At 36.2% G+C, this 14,284-nt stretch overlaps 1 protein-coding gene and 1 pseudogene across 17 annotated transcripts in view; one reads left to right on the forward strand and one right to left on the reverse strand.

The window, feature by feature from the left end:
• Window positions 1–14,284, reverse strand: part of LOC139964060 (sushi, von Willebrand factor type A, EGF and pentraxin domain-containing protein 1-like) — a 495,975-nt gene that overhangs the window by 282,267 nt on the left and 199,424 nt on the right. For 14 of the 17 annotated variants that reach the window (XM_071965388.1, XM_071965391.1, XM_071965403.1 and 11 more), the window contains 2 exons: window positions 4,114–4,305; window positions 3,484–3,657 (listed from right to left, as the gene is read on the reverse strand). The exons of 2 other annotated variants lie outside the window; for them this stretch is intronic. In XM_071965388.1, coding sequence (XP_071821489.1) covers window positions 3,484–3,657; window positions 4,114–4,305 — 366 coding nt within the window. The remainder of the gene's footprint in view (window positions 1–3,483; window positions 3,658–4,113; window positions 4,306–14,284) is intronic. One more of the 17 variants, XM_071965390.1, reaches the window with a different exon arrangement.
• Window positions 12,382–12,454, forward strand: LOC139964404 (U2 spliceosomal RNA; annotated as a pseudogene).

Here is a 14,284-nt window from a genome sequence, read left to right on the forward strand (position 1 = left end):
GAGACATTTTGAGAAAATAGTCGTAATCAGAGTATAATAATCGAAAGTTTGAAAGGCTAACGAAATTTCGAAATCAAATTTCAACAATTCAAGACGCGATAAACTTTCGAATAAGTGAAAAATTGTGAGAAAATAGTTACAATTTTGGAAAACTAAGTAGAAATTCGAAGATAACAATTTGAACTTTGCAACGTCCTTCTTTGTTCAATGCACCACATAAACTAATATTCTTCTGAGTCTGCTACAATTAAGAATTACCAGTATTCATTTCTGTTAAAATAAGCACCTGTACAATGGGGAAAACGTAGTGGGCTGTGGTCAAGCTTCAATGTCTCTAGGATATAATGGGAGAGCGTAGTGGGCTGTGGTCAAGCTTCAATGTCTTTAGGGTTATAATGGGAGAGCGTAGTGGGCTGTGGTCAAGCTTCAATGTCTTTAGGGTTATAATAGGCGAGAGCGTATTGGTAAAGCTTCAATGTCTTTATTACTAAAGATGTAACGGTAGAGCATAGTGGGCTGTGGTCAAACTTCAATGTCTTTTAAGGTTAAAGGGTAGCATTGTCTCAAGTATCGTCAGTTCTTTCTTTGCTCATCATTCCTTAGTGGGGGATGGGGGGGGGGGGGTATGTTAACACGTTTACGACCATCTCCGTTCTTGCTGCCTCTTTCTTTGGTTACTAATTTCAATGCACTTGTGAAATTGAAATACTTTTCATTCATGTCTTTACATTCATGCCTTGCAAGCTATAAGTGGCACATTGAGACTTTTAATAGATTCGAGCATGTTGTGTACACCGATTACACACACGCTACCAAACTACAATACGGGTTGTAGAGGCAGCTGTTATATATAAACGAACACTGTACTGAGCCTACGTGTACCTTCCATGCAGGGACGTCGCTAGAGGGGGGGGGGGGGTGACTCATAAGGTACAAATGTATTGAAAAAAGTTCGGAACAAAAGTGCAGTCGCGAAAGATGGGGTGTCTAACTGACACTGACCGTATCGTTCACGATGAGTGCGGGGGGGGGGGGGAGGGGGGGTACAAGGCAGTAGTCGGAATGTTTTGACTCCAAAACCCATCCAGTTGGAATTTCAGCCGCTACACCCCCCCCCCCCCCCCAATCATCAGGCCTTAGCTACGTCCCTGCTTCCATGACTATATGTATGATATAACAACGTCTGCTACCAGGCACAGCACGGGCTGGTATAACCTACACATGTTGTTTACACCAATTAAACACATACTACATTACCGAGAAGTAGGCCTACTGCAATACATATAAATTACATCGTACCTTATAAACGTATAAACGTATATGCTGTGACGTGTGGTACCAAGCGCAGTACAGAGGAGAATGAGCGTACACAGTATCGTCAGAAAGTGGCCACTACGCAGATAGGACTTATACACGCAATGTATAGAGTAAAGAATAACATAACTGTACATAAGCTTCTATCTTTGGGAAACGTGAAAACTGTTAAATCTTCCTTTAGACGAGTTACATGTGTATAAATCTCAGAACGGCAATGTACATATGCATTTATGCCTACATACCTATTGTACAACGTGGGTATGTACTTGGTCCTCTCCACTCTCCCTTTATGCATGTTCGTTGCTCTTCATTAACATCTTCAAGGATGAAACCTTCTTCCACACAATGAAATGTTGCCAGGGTGGAATGCGGGTAATGAGAATCATCATTTTCTACACTATAAGTAACTACCAGGTTATCTGGATGGTTCACCAAGGGAGGGCATGGATCTGAAAATCGAGAATTCGTTAATACATATTCCAAAATATATTCCATACAACAGCAATTTAATGTAACATGACTGAGCAAAGCTACTTCCTAATGTATTTAATAATCAAGATCCCTTCGTTTGTTTCCATTGTAAAGCTTACTTGAGTCGATTTTTTTTTGCATTTGGATAACTGAGCAAGACACATGGGTAATTACTATAGGGCTAAGTGAAAACTTGGCGACAAAACTAAGAACGGAAGATCGTAGTCGGTTTATGAAAAAAGATACATCTTATTCCATCAAAACATCACATGATAGTGGTTTAAACACTCTGTAAAATGTTGATCGCTACTATCAGTTAGCAAAAAGAGAAAACTTGAAAAAACATATTTTGCCAACCACAAATATATATATATATATATATATATATATATATATGTATGTATATATATATAGGCCTATATATATACATATATATATATATATATATACATATATATATATATATATATATATAGATATATAGATAGATATATAGATATATATATATATTAGCTAGTGGATAACATTAGCAAATGATATGAAAAATCCCATCAACGTATGGAAACCGTTGGTTCCTTGTCACGAGGCCCAAATATGATGTGACGAAGTATATAAATTACCCCCCTTCCCCCGCCACCGAAAATATGTAACGCAATTATTGTTAGTATGTGACTTCTGTGATTAAGAAAGGAAGTGATTATTCGTTAAAGGTCTTCTTACCGGCAATACACGCTGGAACTTCCTCTTCCCACTGTCCATTCCAACACCTAGACGCATGGACAACTACGCCGTCAATGAAGTGTGTTCCTGATTCACATAACGCCATGTATCTACCACCGTGCTGTGGGTTTGTAGTACGTTGATTGTTGTGGTCATAGTAAACAAACCGGCCATTTGAAAATTCCTCCCTTCTGCAGGATACTAGAGATAAAAATCATTTGCACCTAATACATGGTTTAATACGCTCACCATCAAAATTTGGTCTAATTGGCAGCTAGACGTGTTTTCATTGTTTACTGACTGTGTAGTGCACTTCTCGAGAACAAATAGAAGCAAATTACCCCGTACAGTGAAGCAAACCATGAACAGACAAACCGTGCCACACATTTTAGTAAATATACTACGCAATGCTACATGTGTAACATTTATCAAACTTACAATTCACAAGAACACCAAAGACGCTATTATTCAAACTAGAAAAGAACAATTATGAGTATTATTACTTAAATATTGAAAATACTTTCAGATTTTTAAATATATCAAAATACCTCTTTCACACAGTAACCCGAATCCTTGCCATTTTCCAAATGAGCAAATTCTTCTGCCTCCACGGCTCGGCGTGTCAAGGAACCCGAATTTATTACAAGTTACTATAGCAACAGTTCCTGGAAGGTGAATAATGTCTGCATTATTTCCTTCTTCAATGCTGACATCAATATTCCATTAACTTCTCTGCAAGTCCATTTTGTTACAAGACTCTGATAAAAACAAAGCATAAAAAGAAACTAAAACATAACTTGGAGCAAACCTATAGGTAAACGGAAGAAGTTACATGAGTGGCACGAGTAGTTGTACATTGCGTGGTAGATAACAATTAACATATACATTCGAATAAAGACTACATCCGATGTGCTCAGTAAGAACCAATTGGACTGTAGTTGCAGAAGTTAGTAGACCAACGTGTTTATTCCTTACTCTCGACACATTCCGGTAGAGCAGTTGTCCAGCTACCGACATCACATACTGAATCTTCTATTTCCGTGGCTCGGTAACCCCTATTACAAGATACGTTTCTTGTTGTTCCTTGCTCTGGGTTATCCGTGGAATAATGAACACGTCCATTCCGTATGTTTTGGTGGACACATGGAACTGAAATAGACATGAATGTTTCAATATGATTACGTTGGAAAATAAATAATGATATAGAGGCATGTGGATATAATAGGACCTTTAAGGAAAAATGTTATAGAAATGATTTACCTGAAATTCCCTTTGTCCTTATCCGGGTAAGTACTATCATATAATACTGTATAAATATTCACATTTTGAAAATCAGTATACTGTTTAATCTTTGTGTAACTGGTCATGTTGTTTATTTAGCTACCGTACGTATAATGAGTATCTCTTTCCTCTCATTCCATAATTGGTTTCCATTAAGCTGTAAAGTTGAATCATTGTCAATCATAGTAGGTTACTGTTGCTTCAATTATGAAATTTAGGCCTATCCGTCCATTGTCTAAATCGAAGGCTACGTATTCGATCTATACATATCAAATAACACATACACATTTTGTCTTAATGCGTTATTCAGATTTCATGACATACTTTTAGTACAAGTTGGTGCAACTCCTCGCCATTGTCCAGTAAGACATTGCTTCGTGTCACTTGTTCGATGTCCACGCTCAGTACATACAAAGGTAGCAGTGGTACCGTGTGGTCTGGTTCTTCGCTCCACTGAGTCTCTGTTATATTCAACTCTCCATTGGCCAACACCAATATCATCCTCACTACAGGGTTCTGATGTCAATACAAAAGAACATGTGTTAAAAACGAGTTTGAACCAATTTCGCTTTTACATAAATGAAATGAGCTTGAGTCTGAAGAGAAAATTGTGGACATGTTGCTAATGAGTTTGTTCTCTCTATGAATTACATGAGGTACATTAGGCATCATGTAGCCTACACAAGCCTATTAAGCTCCCTGGTTGTTCAAACAGTAATCATTATGATACATGGTAATTCAGTTATTTATCAGAAGAGCTGATCTTATATTTATGAAAATAGCACGTTTTATTAAGAAAGGAATTGTTGTTCCGCATGTTATTAAATTGAAGTTTCGAGACTAACATTGGCCATTCTGTCCAAAGCCGCTGTTTTCCAATATTTCTGTCTTAATAAATTAATAGAATTGAATCTATTAACAGAGAAGTAAATGTCCATAAACAGTTTTCTGTATCTCACCTCGTCATGACATATGATGTCATAATATCAATAATCTTTGTTTTCAGGCAAAAACACTTAAGTGTACGTATTCCTGCTAATTATGCACTGACATTTACCTTCAGTACAAACAGGAACGTTTGTCGACCAAACGCCAGCATTACATCTCGATTGAGCTACTGGTTGGCGCTGGTGGTAACCTTCCTCGCATGTGAAGATACGTACTGAGCCGTGCTCCGGGCGCAATGGTCTGTAGTCCACTCGGCCATGTTGTAACTCTTCTTCTGGGCATGCAACTGTGAGAGATGCATACGTCAGTTGATGGTAATGTCAGATCGTTTAAAACAATCAAGTAACCAATTTAACATTAAACAGGAAGTTTGATATCTTAATAATTTACTACTTGCAATGCCTTCACCAATGTTGGCAAATGGGAAACAAATTTCTCTTTTTATGGAAGTCTCTTGTGATTCAACCCAGCACAGAAAGACTGCCAATATTTACGTTATTAAAAGAAATCGCAAGCACAGTATTTTCTTTCTTCGGTGGTATGTATGCTGTAAAACGTAGTATACTTGTTTGCGATAGTGAACATATGTTCTTTAAATGTCAAAGTAGGTTCTGCAAATGATAGTCTGTTAACGTGTTCGAAAAGCAGTGATTTGATGTTGTCTTTGGACTGAAAAATTGCTCCAGGACTTCCCGGGGAAATATAATGAGAATTGGCAGTAGTAAAAACTGTTTTCTCAAAGTATTAACTCATAAACGACTAGTGTATTTGAATGTTAACGTATGCCTCTGCTACATCTTATCGCATAAAAGACCAGAGTGATCACATTTATGTTACTCCACCCCTTTTTATGTATATGTCACATTAAGCAAAGACTATCAAATATATAACATTTTGGCAAACATCCACATGTTTGGATTTCATTTAGACTTAGGGTTCGCTTCAAAACTCACGTCTTTCATAAGTCACATCTTTAATTACTCACATTTTCAAAAACCCTTAATAATGGCCACGATTTACTTCATCTAAACTTTAACATTTTGAACGAAGGAATTTTTGAAGTCAGTTTTTTTGTAGGATTTGCTGTTGAGTTTACTGATTTTTCATTTTGTTTTAAGTTTATGATCTTAAATAATTTAATGACTATCAAGTTTGGTCACTGTAACAACATTCTGAATAACTATTCTTTAACTGTAAATTGTTTACTTCAAACTGCTTCAATCTCAAAAAGCACTAATCCACATACTTTTGTTACATGACAGTCTGTTTCCTCGCCAAGATCCCCGTTGGCAAATTTTCTGTCCTGAATTCTCGTATCCATGCGGACATTCTAAAGTGGCGATTGTACCGGGCGATTTAAAATAACGATCTTGAGCATGAGGGCGATACCTAAGATCCCATCCATTCCCGTCGAGTTCATTCTCGCTACATGGATCTGTTGATTAAAGTACAGCAAATGGATATCGTTTATACTCTGGACGTATGAATAATTCCCAAAAATATTATATTTTGCTTTTGAAAGGTAAATACGACTAAATATATGTAACATGTTATAATCAAATGTATACAGTTATTAGCTTAAACCAATTACATATGATACAAGTCAGTTAAACCTTCCTTTTATCTGTTTTCCAGATATTCGTAAAAGCATAAACTTATTTACGCCTGTTCGGTCAGGCAACATAAACAAAAACCCAATTTTAAATAGGTATTTTGTTCACTGTAATCATACCTTAGACCAATTTCAATTATAACACGGCTTTCAACGAGGTCACCATGTATATTTTTTGAAGTTGGCTTGTCACAATTAAACATTACAGGCGAATTCAATAAGTATGTAAACGGTCGCAAATGGAGACTTTGTTAAAAACTGCTTTATCTGTCATAGGCTTAGGAGGAAGTGGGGCAGGATTTGGATACCCCCCCCCCCCCTACACACACACATACCTCTGCCCCATATTCAGCTGGATAATTTAAAACAGTTTCATCAAAATATTGAGTACGAAAGTTGAAATGTTTAATGCGAAACTGATCCAATGTTATTCTACACATCGAATATTCGTCTCTCCTTATCTACATTCGGCTCTAAGCATCGTTTTTTAATACAAATATATTAATATAAATATTTATCGCTGCTATCCCAGTCATAGCAAATACCACATTTTAAGTCATCTACGCTGAATAAGACTTAATAAGATTAAAATAAGAACTTGTGCATGAAGCCACAATATGTTTGTTGTAGATACATGTCTCTTCAACAATTATTCAATAATTCAGCTATAGTATATAGATAAGATTTACTGCATTTTGGAATTTCAAGTTAAAGTCAAGTTTCTCTGTTTGATGGGAGCAAAATTAAGATCTGTTAAAATACCGCGTCTGTCGATATCACACCAACAATATGACTATAATATATATATATATATATATATATATATATATATATATATATATATATATATATATATATATATATATATATATATATATATATATATATATATATATATATATATATATAGGAATAACGGAAACACTGTTAAACAACTATGCTGCATTTAGAGAAAGGCTGGATCTCGAGTGAGATACAATAATTGAATTAGGTAAGTGATTGGAAGTAAAACAGCAGATGTTTGGTTTTTGCAGAGCTTTCGAGCAAAACTTGCTCTTCTTCAGTGCATGATCACCGAAAGTGACAAGGAGTAGCAGGAATTGAAACTATTTTATAGAGAAGATGTCGGCATGGTTGTAAAGGCAAAGCGACTTACTGATTTCTGCTGAATTGAGCAGAAGTTTTAGAAATTCGGATTATTTTAATCCGCGTCGGATTATTTTAATCCGATTCCGTAGTAATTGTAAAGGAATTGTTTTGGTTTATCTGGGACGGCAAATCGTTTCTGATGTTTAAACCGAATGGTGCCGTGGTCTTTAGGTGTAGTTCCCAGAAATTTTCTTTCGCTTTCCTAGATTTATCTGTCCAAGAATCGTTCTGGTCAATGGCAATAACACGCAAATTCTCAATTGAATGATTTTGGAGATTGAAGTGATTTGCAACAGGTTGGTAGATCTTTTTTGTTTTGATCGCCGATCTATGATGTGTCATTCTCATTCTAAGAGTGTTTTTTGACTCTCCAATGTATTGTAAGTTACAAATATTGCAGTAGATGAGGTAAATGATATTTTTGGATAGGCAGTTAATTTTGTGCCGAATTTGGAACGTGCGTTTGGTTTGGTTGCTCTGAAAGGCCCCGGTCGAATCGACAAGTAAGCACGTTTTGCAATTTTGTGTACAGGGCGATGACCATGTAGTTTCTGTTTTGCTTTCCCCTAATGGAGTGTCATCCTGAAAGGATGCCAGAACTAAGATATCCCGTAGGTTGCTGGGTCTTTTAAAAGCGATGACAGGTAATTCTGGGAAAACTGATTTCAGGCGTTCGGTGCCTTGAAGTAGGTGAAAATTCTTCTGAATGATATTAGCCAGTGGTGGGAGACCAGGGTGGTATTCAGTAACCAATGGTACCCTTTTGGAACTGTTTTGACGAGTTTTGTACGTCAATGTTTTGGTACGGGGTTTGCTTTTAGCCTTTTTGATGGCATTTTCAATAGTACCCCGGAATATTTCTGGTACAGTGACGTGGATGGCAACTGCTTGGTAAGAGGTAGTTGTGCTTGTTCGTGGGTTTATTGAACAAGTCTGTTTTGAGTGAACCATTTTGTAGGGTCACAGTGGTGTCCAGGAAGTGAACGCCATGTCCAGAAAAATCAGCAGTGAATTTGATAGTGTGATGAAAAGAGTTTATGTCATCAATGAAGAGTTTTAGATTTGCCTCACCATGGGTCCATATCATAAAGATATCGTCAATGTAACGTAAACCACGTGTGTGGTTTCAAGTTTTGTCGAGATAGAAATTCTTTCTCGAGGTTTCCCATAAAGATATTGGCAAAAGACGGTGCCATTTTGGTACCCATTGCGGTGCCATGAATTTGAAGGTAGTGTTTGGTGATCACTTTCGGTGATCATGCACTGAAGAAGAGCTAGTTTTGCTCGAAAGCTCTGCAAAAATCAAACATTCGCTGTATTACTTCCAATCACTTACCTAATTCAATTATTGTATCTCACTCAGTTTTCCGTTATTCCTATATATATATATATATATATATATATATATATATATATATATATATATATATATATATATATATATATATATATATATATATATATATATATATATATATATATATATATATATATATATATATATTGCAATTTACAATGTCAAATTGTGTAAGATGATAAAGTGGTAGATTTCAATCCATTTAGGGTACGTTCTTACCTTCGACACATTCAGGAAGCTCTCTCGTCCACTGTCCGGCGTCACAGGTAGATGCACCGTTTCCTCGTACACTCAAAAAAATGAAGTGTTAAATTTGAATCGTAAAGTGTTGAATTTAACACCCCACCCTGTTTGGATTAGGGACAACACCCACCGGGTTAAATTAACACTTCAGAAGTGTAACATAATATAACACTTTGCGAGTGTTGCCTTAACAACACCCATACAAGTGTCAAAATAACACTTCCTGGTGTTGAAGGTACACTACAGGGAGTAAAATTAACACAATAAAGTGTTCATTTGTTAAAACTTCTGGGTGTCAACATGACACTTCAGGAAGTAAAATTAACACCATAAAGTGTTCATTTGTTAGCACTTCTGGGTGTCAAAATTGCACTTCAGGGAGTATAATTAACACTCTAGTGCACATTTTTTGGCCTTCTGGGTGTCAAAATTCTGCTTCAGTGAGTAGAATTACCACCATATAGTGTTCATTTGTCATCTGTGTCAAGATGATACTTAATGGACTCTCAACACACAATAGTGCTCTCTCGTTTATACTTCTGGATGTATATTTAACTGCTGGTTTGTAAATACAATACTGTTATGTAAAATTTTGCCAGAAAAGTTTACATCGCACCCGTTTAGTAAATATTTTATACAGGTTTTAGGTTAATTATTACCTAGTAATTAGGTAAACAATATGGATGCATGTTTGAATCGCTCACAGCAGAAAATTACATTTAAGAGAGAGCAAAAAGCAATGACAACACAAACAATTCAGAATGTGGGATTTTCAGCAATTAAACACCCTACTACCTTCCTTCCAGAGGTCCATTTATTATATCCCATTAAATGTAAAACGAACAATTTAGGCTATAAAAGTATTGTCTTGTGGAATTAAGTCAACTTAAAAGTGCCAACATTTTCAAATGCTACAGTGCAGTTACTTGGTCTTTATTTTTTTGCACATGCCTTTTGGTTTCTAAATTAAAGACAAAGAAACAACTCTTCCCAAAGTCAATTTCCAATAAGCAACAACTTTAGAAAAATTCTGATCCATGGGATGAGAAAACATGGAGTGCTGTGTATGATGACTGCTACACTACAGTGACTATGTCTTTGTTGTTGGCAAATGCCTTTTGGTATTCCAGATTAAACGCAAGAAACAACTCTTCCCAAAGTCAATTTCAAATAAGCAACAACTTTAGATATATGCTGATCCGTGGGATGAGAAAACGTGGAGTACTGTCTATGATGACTGCTACACTGCAGTTACTTTGTCTTTGTTGTTGGCTCGTGCCTTTGGTATTCCAAATTAAACACAAAGAAAAAACTCTTCCCAAAGACAATTCCAAATAAGCAACAACTTTGCATACATTCTGATCCGTGAGATGAGGAAACATGGAGTTCTGTCTATGACAACTGCTAAACTGCAGTAACTTTGTCTTTTTTGTCGGCACGGTGAGCATAAAAATCTCGAATCTGGTTGCGTTTCACACCACCAGGCAACTTGTAGACAACTTTTTGGAAAAATTCCCAGGCACCGAGACTTGCAATTTGGTATAATTCAGATTTAACACATAGAATAATTTGAAGCAAACATCAATGGCTTCATAAATGTCCTCTGGGGTAGGGCATGTCTCCGGATGATCACAAATGACTGCTTGGGGTGTATTTTGCTTCCTCCAAGAAGTAACACATATTGCTGAGGTCTTTCTGAAATCTTTTGCAAATAGAATTCCAAGTTGATGCTTCCTAAGTAACAACAAAGAAAAGAAAAGAAAATTCCCATCATAATGAAGTTGTGTTAAAACCTTCTTGGAGCATAAGCAGTTTTTTACATGTACCCCTCACAAAACATGAACATTCCTAAAGAAAATGCACACAATTTAATCAGTTGAGATTCTAACTTCTTCAAGTATGTTTGAATCTAGAAAGCCAGATGGCCTATAGTGATTACTTGTCAAAACAGGAACTTGCATTAAACTTTCATCAGACAAGGTAGGCAACTTTTATAACCAATGCATCATGTTAACAATGCTTAAAACAATGCTCACTCCCACTGTATGCAATTGTGTAGATTGATATGAATTATAACAGCTAGATCACTTCCATAAGATAGCTAAATTATAGTTGGGCCTAGGTCTAAAAGTATCACCAATCCACATCAGCTTCGGCCTGCTTGCTACAACTTACAAGCTAAAATGGCAATTAGTGGTAATTATATATTGCATTACATGAATATATGTTTATCCCTTATTGAACATAGTACCAGCGTAACTATAGGCCCATGCCCGATGCTATTTAAAATGCATTGTCTTGAAATAGCCTAAGTATACCCTACTACTACTAGTACTAGGCCTAGGCCTAGTAGGCCTAGTAGTACTACTTAAAAAAGTGACTAGCAGGGTATACGAAGTTACGGTTAACGCACAAAAAGGAATAGAATGCACTAGTCTGATTACAATAAAGGCCTAGACCAAAGTCCTCCGTCCGTCCGAAGGCAATTCCGTTAATGTTTACTTGTATGTAGGCTACACTGATTCGTTGACAATTATGAGTTGACTATGACAAACAGCAGCTAGCCTATTATATTAACTTATAGTATGACTTTAACGTTAGGTCTACGTAACGCAAGCTATTCAAATGCATTCGTCTACCCAGCTTAGTCGTGGGTCTCTAAGCATATCTCGTTCTTGTCACGTACACTTACATAATATCAAAACATACCTTCGAATTTTTCAATCAATTCTTCCAGGCCCCAGTCTCCTATAACGTCATTTTCATGCCATTGTTGCTCGTTATCGCACACTGAGTACATAACGTTTTGTGGCTTGAACGTATATATGGCTGTGGTTACTATAGTACATTTAGTAACGATAAATGTCGACACACTTGTACAAGTATTGCTAGGTACGGTAAATGGGTGTTCACGGTACGGTGGTATCGTTTAAACACTTAACTTACACTAAGAATCCAGCTGACGGGAGGTTTGACCAATCAGAATGCTCGAACTGAAAGTACACTTCTGCAGGTGTTAAAAAATCCACGCTACATAAATTATGTAACCCTACTCAGGGTCAGAGTAACCCTTCAGGTGTAGGGTGAACGGTTACACCTGGAAAGTGTTAAAATTCAACACTCCATTTTTTTGCGTGTAATGTAAAACCGTCATCGCAAATGTAAGATCGGTCAGTTCCATGTTCAACACGATCGCTTGAGTATTCCACCCGACCATTATTCAAATTCTCACCTTCACAAGGAACTAATGAAATTAAAGAATGAAAATTGCGAAGGAAATATCTTCGCTTCTCGGCCTTTTGGCTAAGATCATGTGTAGTATCTGTTCCCTTAGGGAATGGTGATACACACCTGACGATGATCACACAGTCACAGTCCCGATGCAAGGGGACTGGGGCTGAGAGCGGATCAGTCGTTTGGTAGTTTGGTTTTCGTGCCCAGGTTCTTTCCTGGGTGACTTTTTCTTAAAAAGTATATCTTCGTTTCTGTTGAAATTTAAATGGAGCCTGGAGTATTCTGAAATCGCGAGGTAAAATAGTATTATTCAAGACTCACAACTTTGGTTAAAAGCACAACGACAACAATATGGCTGCATTCATTTAATTGAATTTGTCTATTCGTCATTCGTCAATTCGTCAATCCGTCAATTCGTCAATTCATCAATTCATCAAATTCATTTTCTTAATCGGATTTCTGTTTTTCAAACATACTTAAGTAGGAAATAAAAGAAAATACTTGTTAAAAGGACAGTGTATCTGTTGCACATAATTAGGATCGATCAAGATATATGCTCGCAAATCAAATCGGCGATAATGTGAGATTGCTTTTACTTTTATTGAGTCTGATTTTCTTTAATTTGTGAAGTTACACGTTAAAAACAACACATCACTTACTCTTTCTACAGAATGGTCGCTGCCCATCCCAACTTCCAAGTCGACACGTCTGTTGTACATCTGTGGCATATCCATGCTGTACACAGTTGAAGGTGGCAATAGTTCCACCTAACCGGTATCCGGAGCCTGGTTCCGATTCCGGTATGTTGTAGACAGCTTCCCAGTTTCCAAAGTTAATTGATGATTCCCCACAGGGCTCTAAAATTAAAAATGATTATCTCTTTATTCTCAAAAAGGTGGAGTAGAAAAAGTAGATGTCTCTATGTAGGTTTTTATTTTATATTTTTATTTATATTTGAAAGTTTGATATATAATACATAAATAAATTTCCTGTTCTCTATTTTAACATTTTAGTATTTCTGCAACCGTTTCTAAGTGGCATCATACTCAATTGTTATATCTGTATAGTTATTAATATAAAACAAATAACTAATAATTCACAAGATATGTGCTCAATTTAATAAAATATGACTGAATCTTATGGATAATTACTCAATATTATCCAAGCTCTAAATGTTCATGTTTGATGTGAGATGTTTTAAAGAAACGTCACAAAAATTCAATTCTTACATCAATATGTGTATCTGTGTGTACTTTTGGTCGTGTGGTGTCTTTTAAAAGTTTCTTAATTCATAAGATGACAACATAATTACACATAATTTATGTTTTGGCATCTTCAAGCATAGTCAATATTACTGAGTATAGAACATTCAACCTGAAATACGATATTTAAAACACGCGGTTTTCATAAAGTATTTGAAAGTCAGTTTCTTCGTTGGTTTTTGTGTCACGTTGTTCTTGCATACACATACCTTCAATACACCTTGGTGGTTCATTAGTCCAAATTCCTAAATCACATGAACTTGAGTTATGGTGGCTTTTGTAGTAACCATTATTGCACGTGAACGTTGCGGTGGTATTTTGTTCCAGTGTTAGGATTATACGTGCATGTAGGGTATACCTTACTCGCCCGTTCTGTATGGCAATCGGTGGGCACAGAACTGGTACAAATGAAACAAAAAAATTACGGTACAAATAGAATTGATATTATCTCAATTAGGAATATTAATAAAACGCATTGCTTTACAATTCGGAATGGAAGGTATGTCTCCCTTGAATATATCGTAGCAAGGACCAAACCAGATATAAATATTAGCTCTAATCGTAGAAAGGACCAAAAATTGTATAAATACTGGCTCTGATAAAGCGTAAAATAAGTTATGAGCTATAATGGGCTATAAATAAATTATATATTCTGTGCAGCTATAGAAATTATAAAACTCGTTCTCTCTG

The sequence above is a fragment of the Apostichopus japonicus genome, chromosome 22 (genome assembly GCF_037975245.1).
Source record: "Apostichopus japonicus isolate 1M-3 chromosome 22, ASM3797524v1, whole genome shotgun sequence".
Classification (NCBI taxonomy): Eukaryota; Metazoa; Echinodermata; class Holothuroidea; order Aspidochirotida; family Stichopodidae; genus Apostichopus; species Apostichopus japonicus.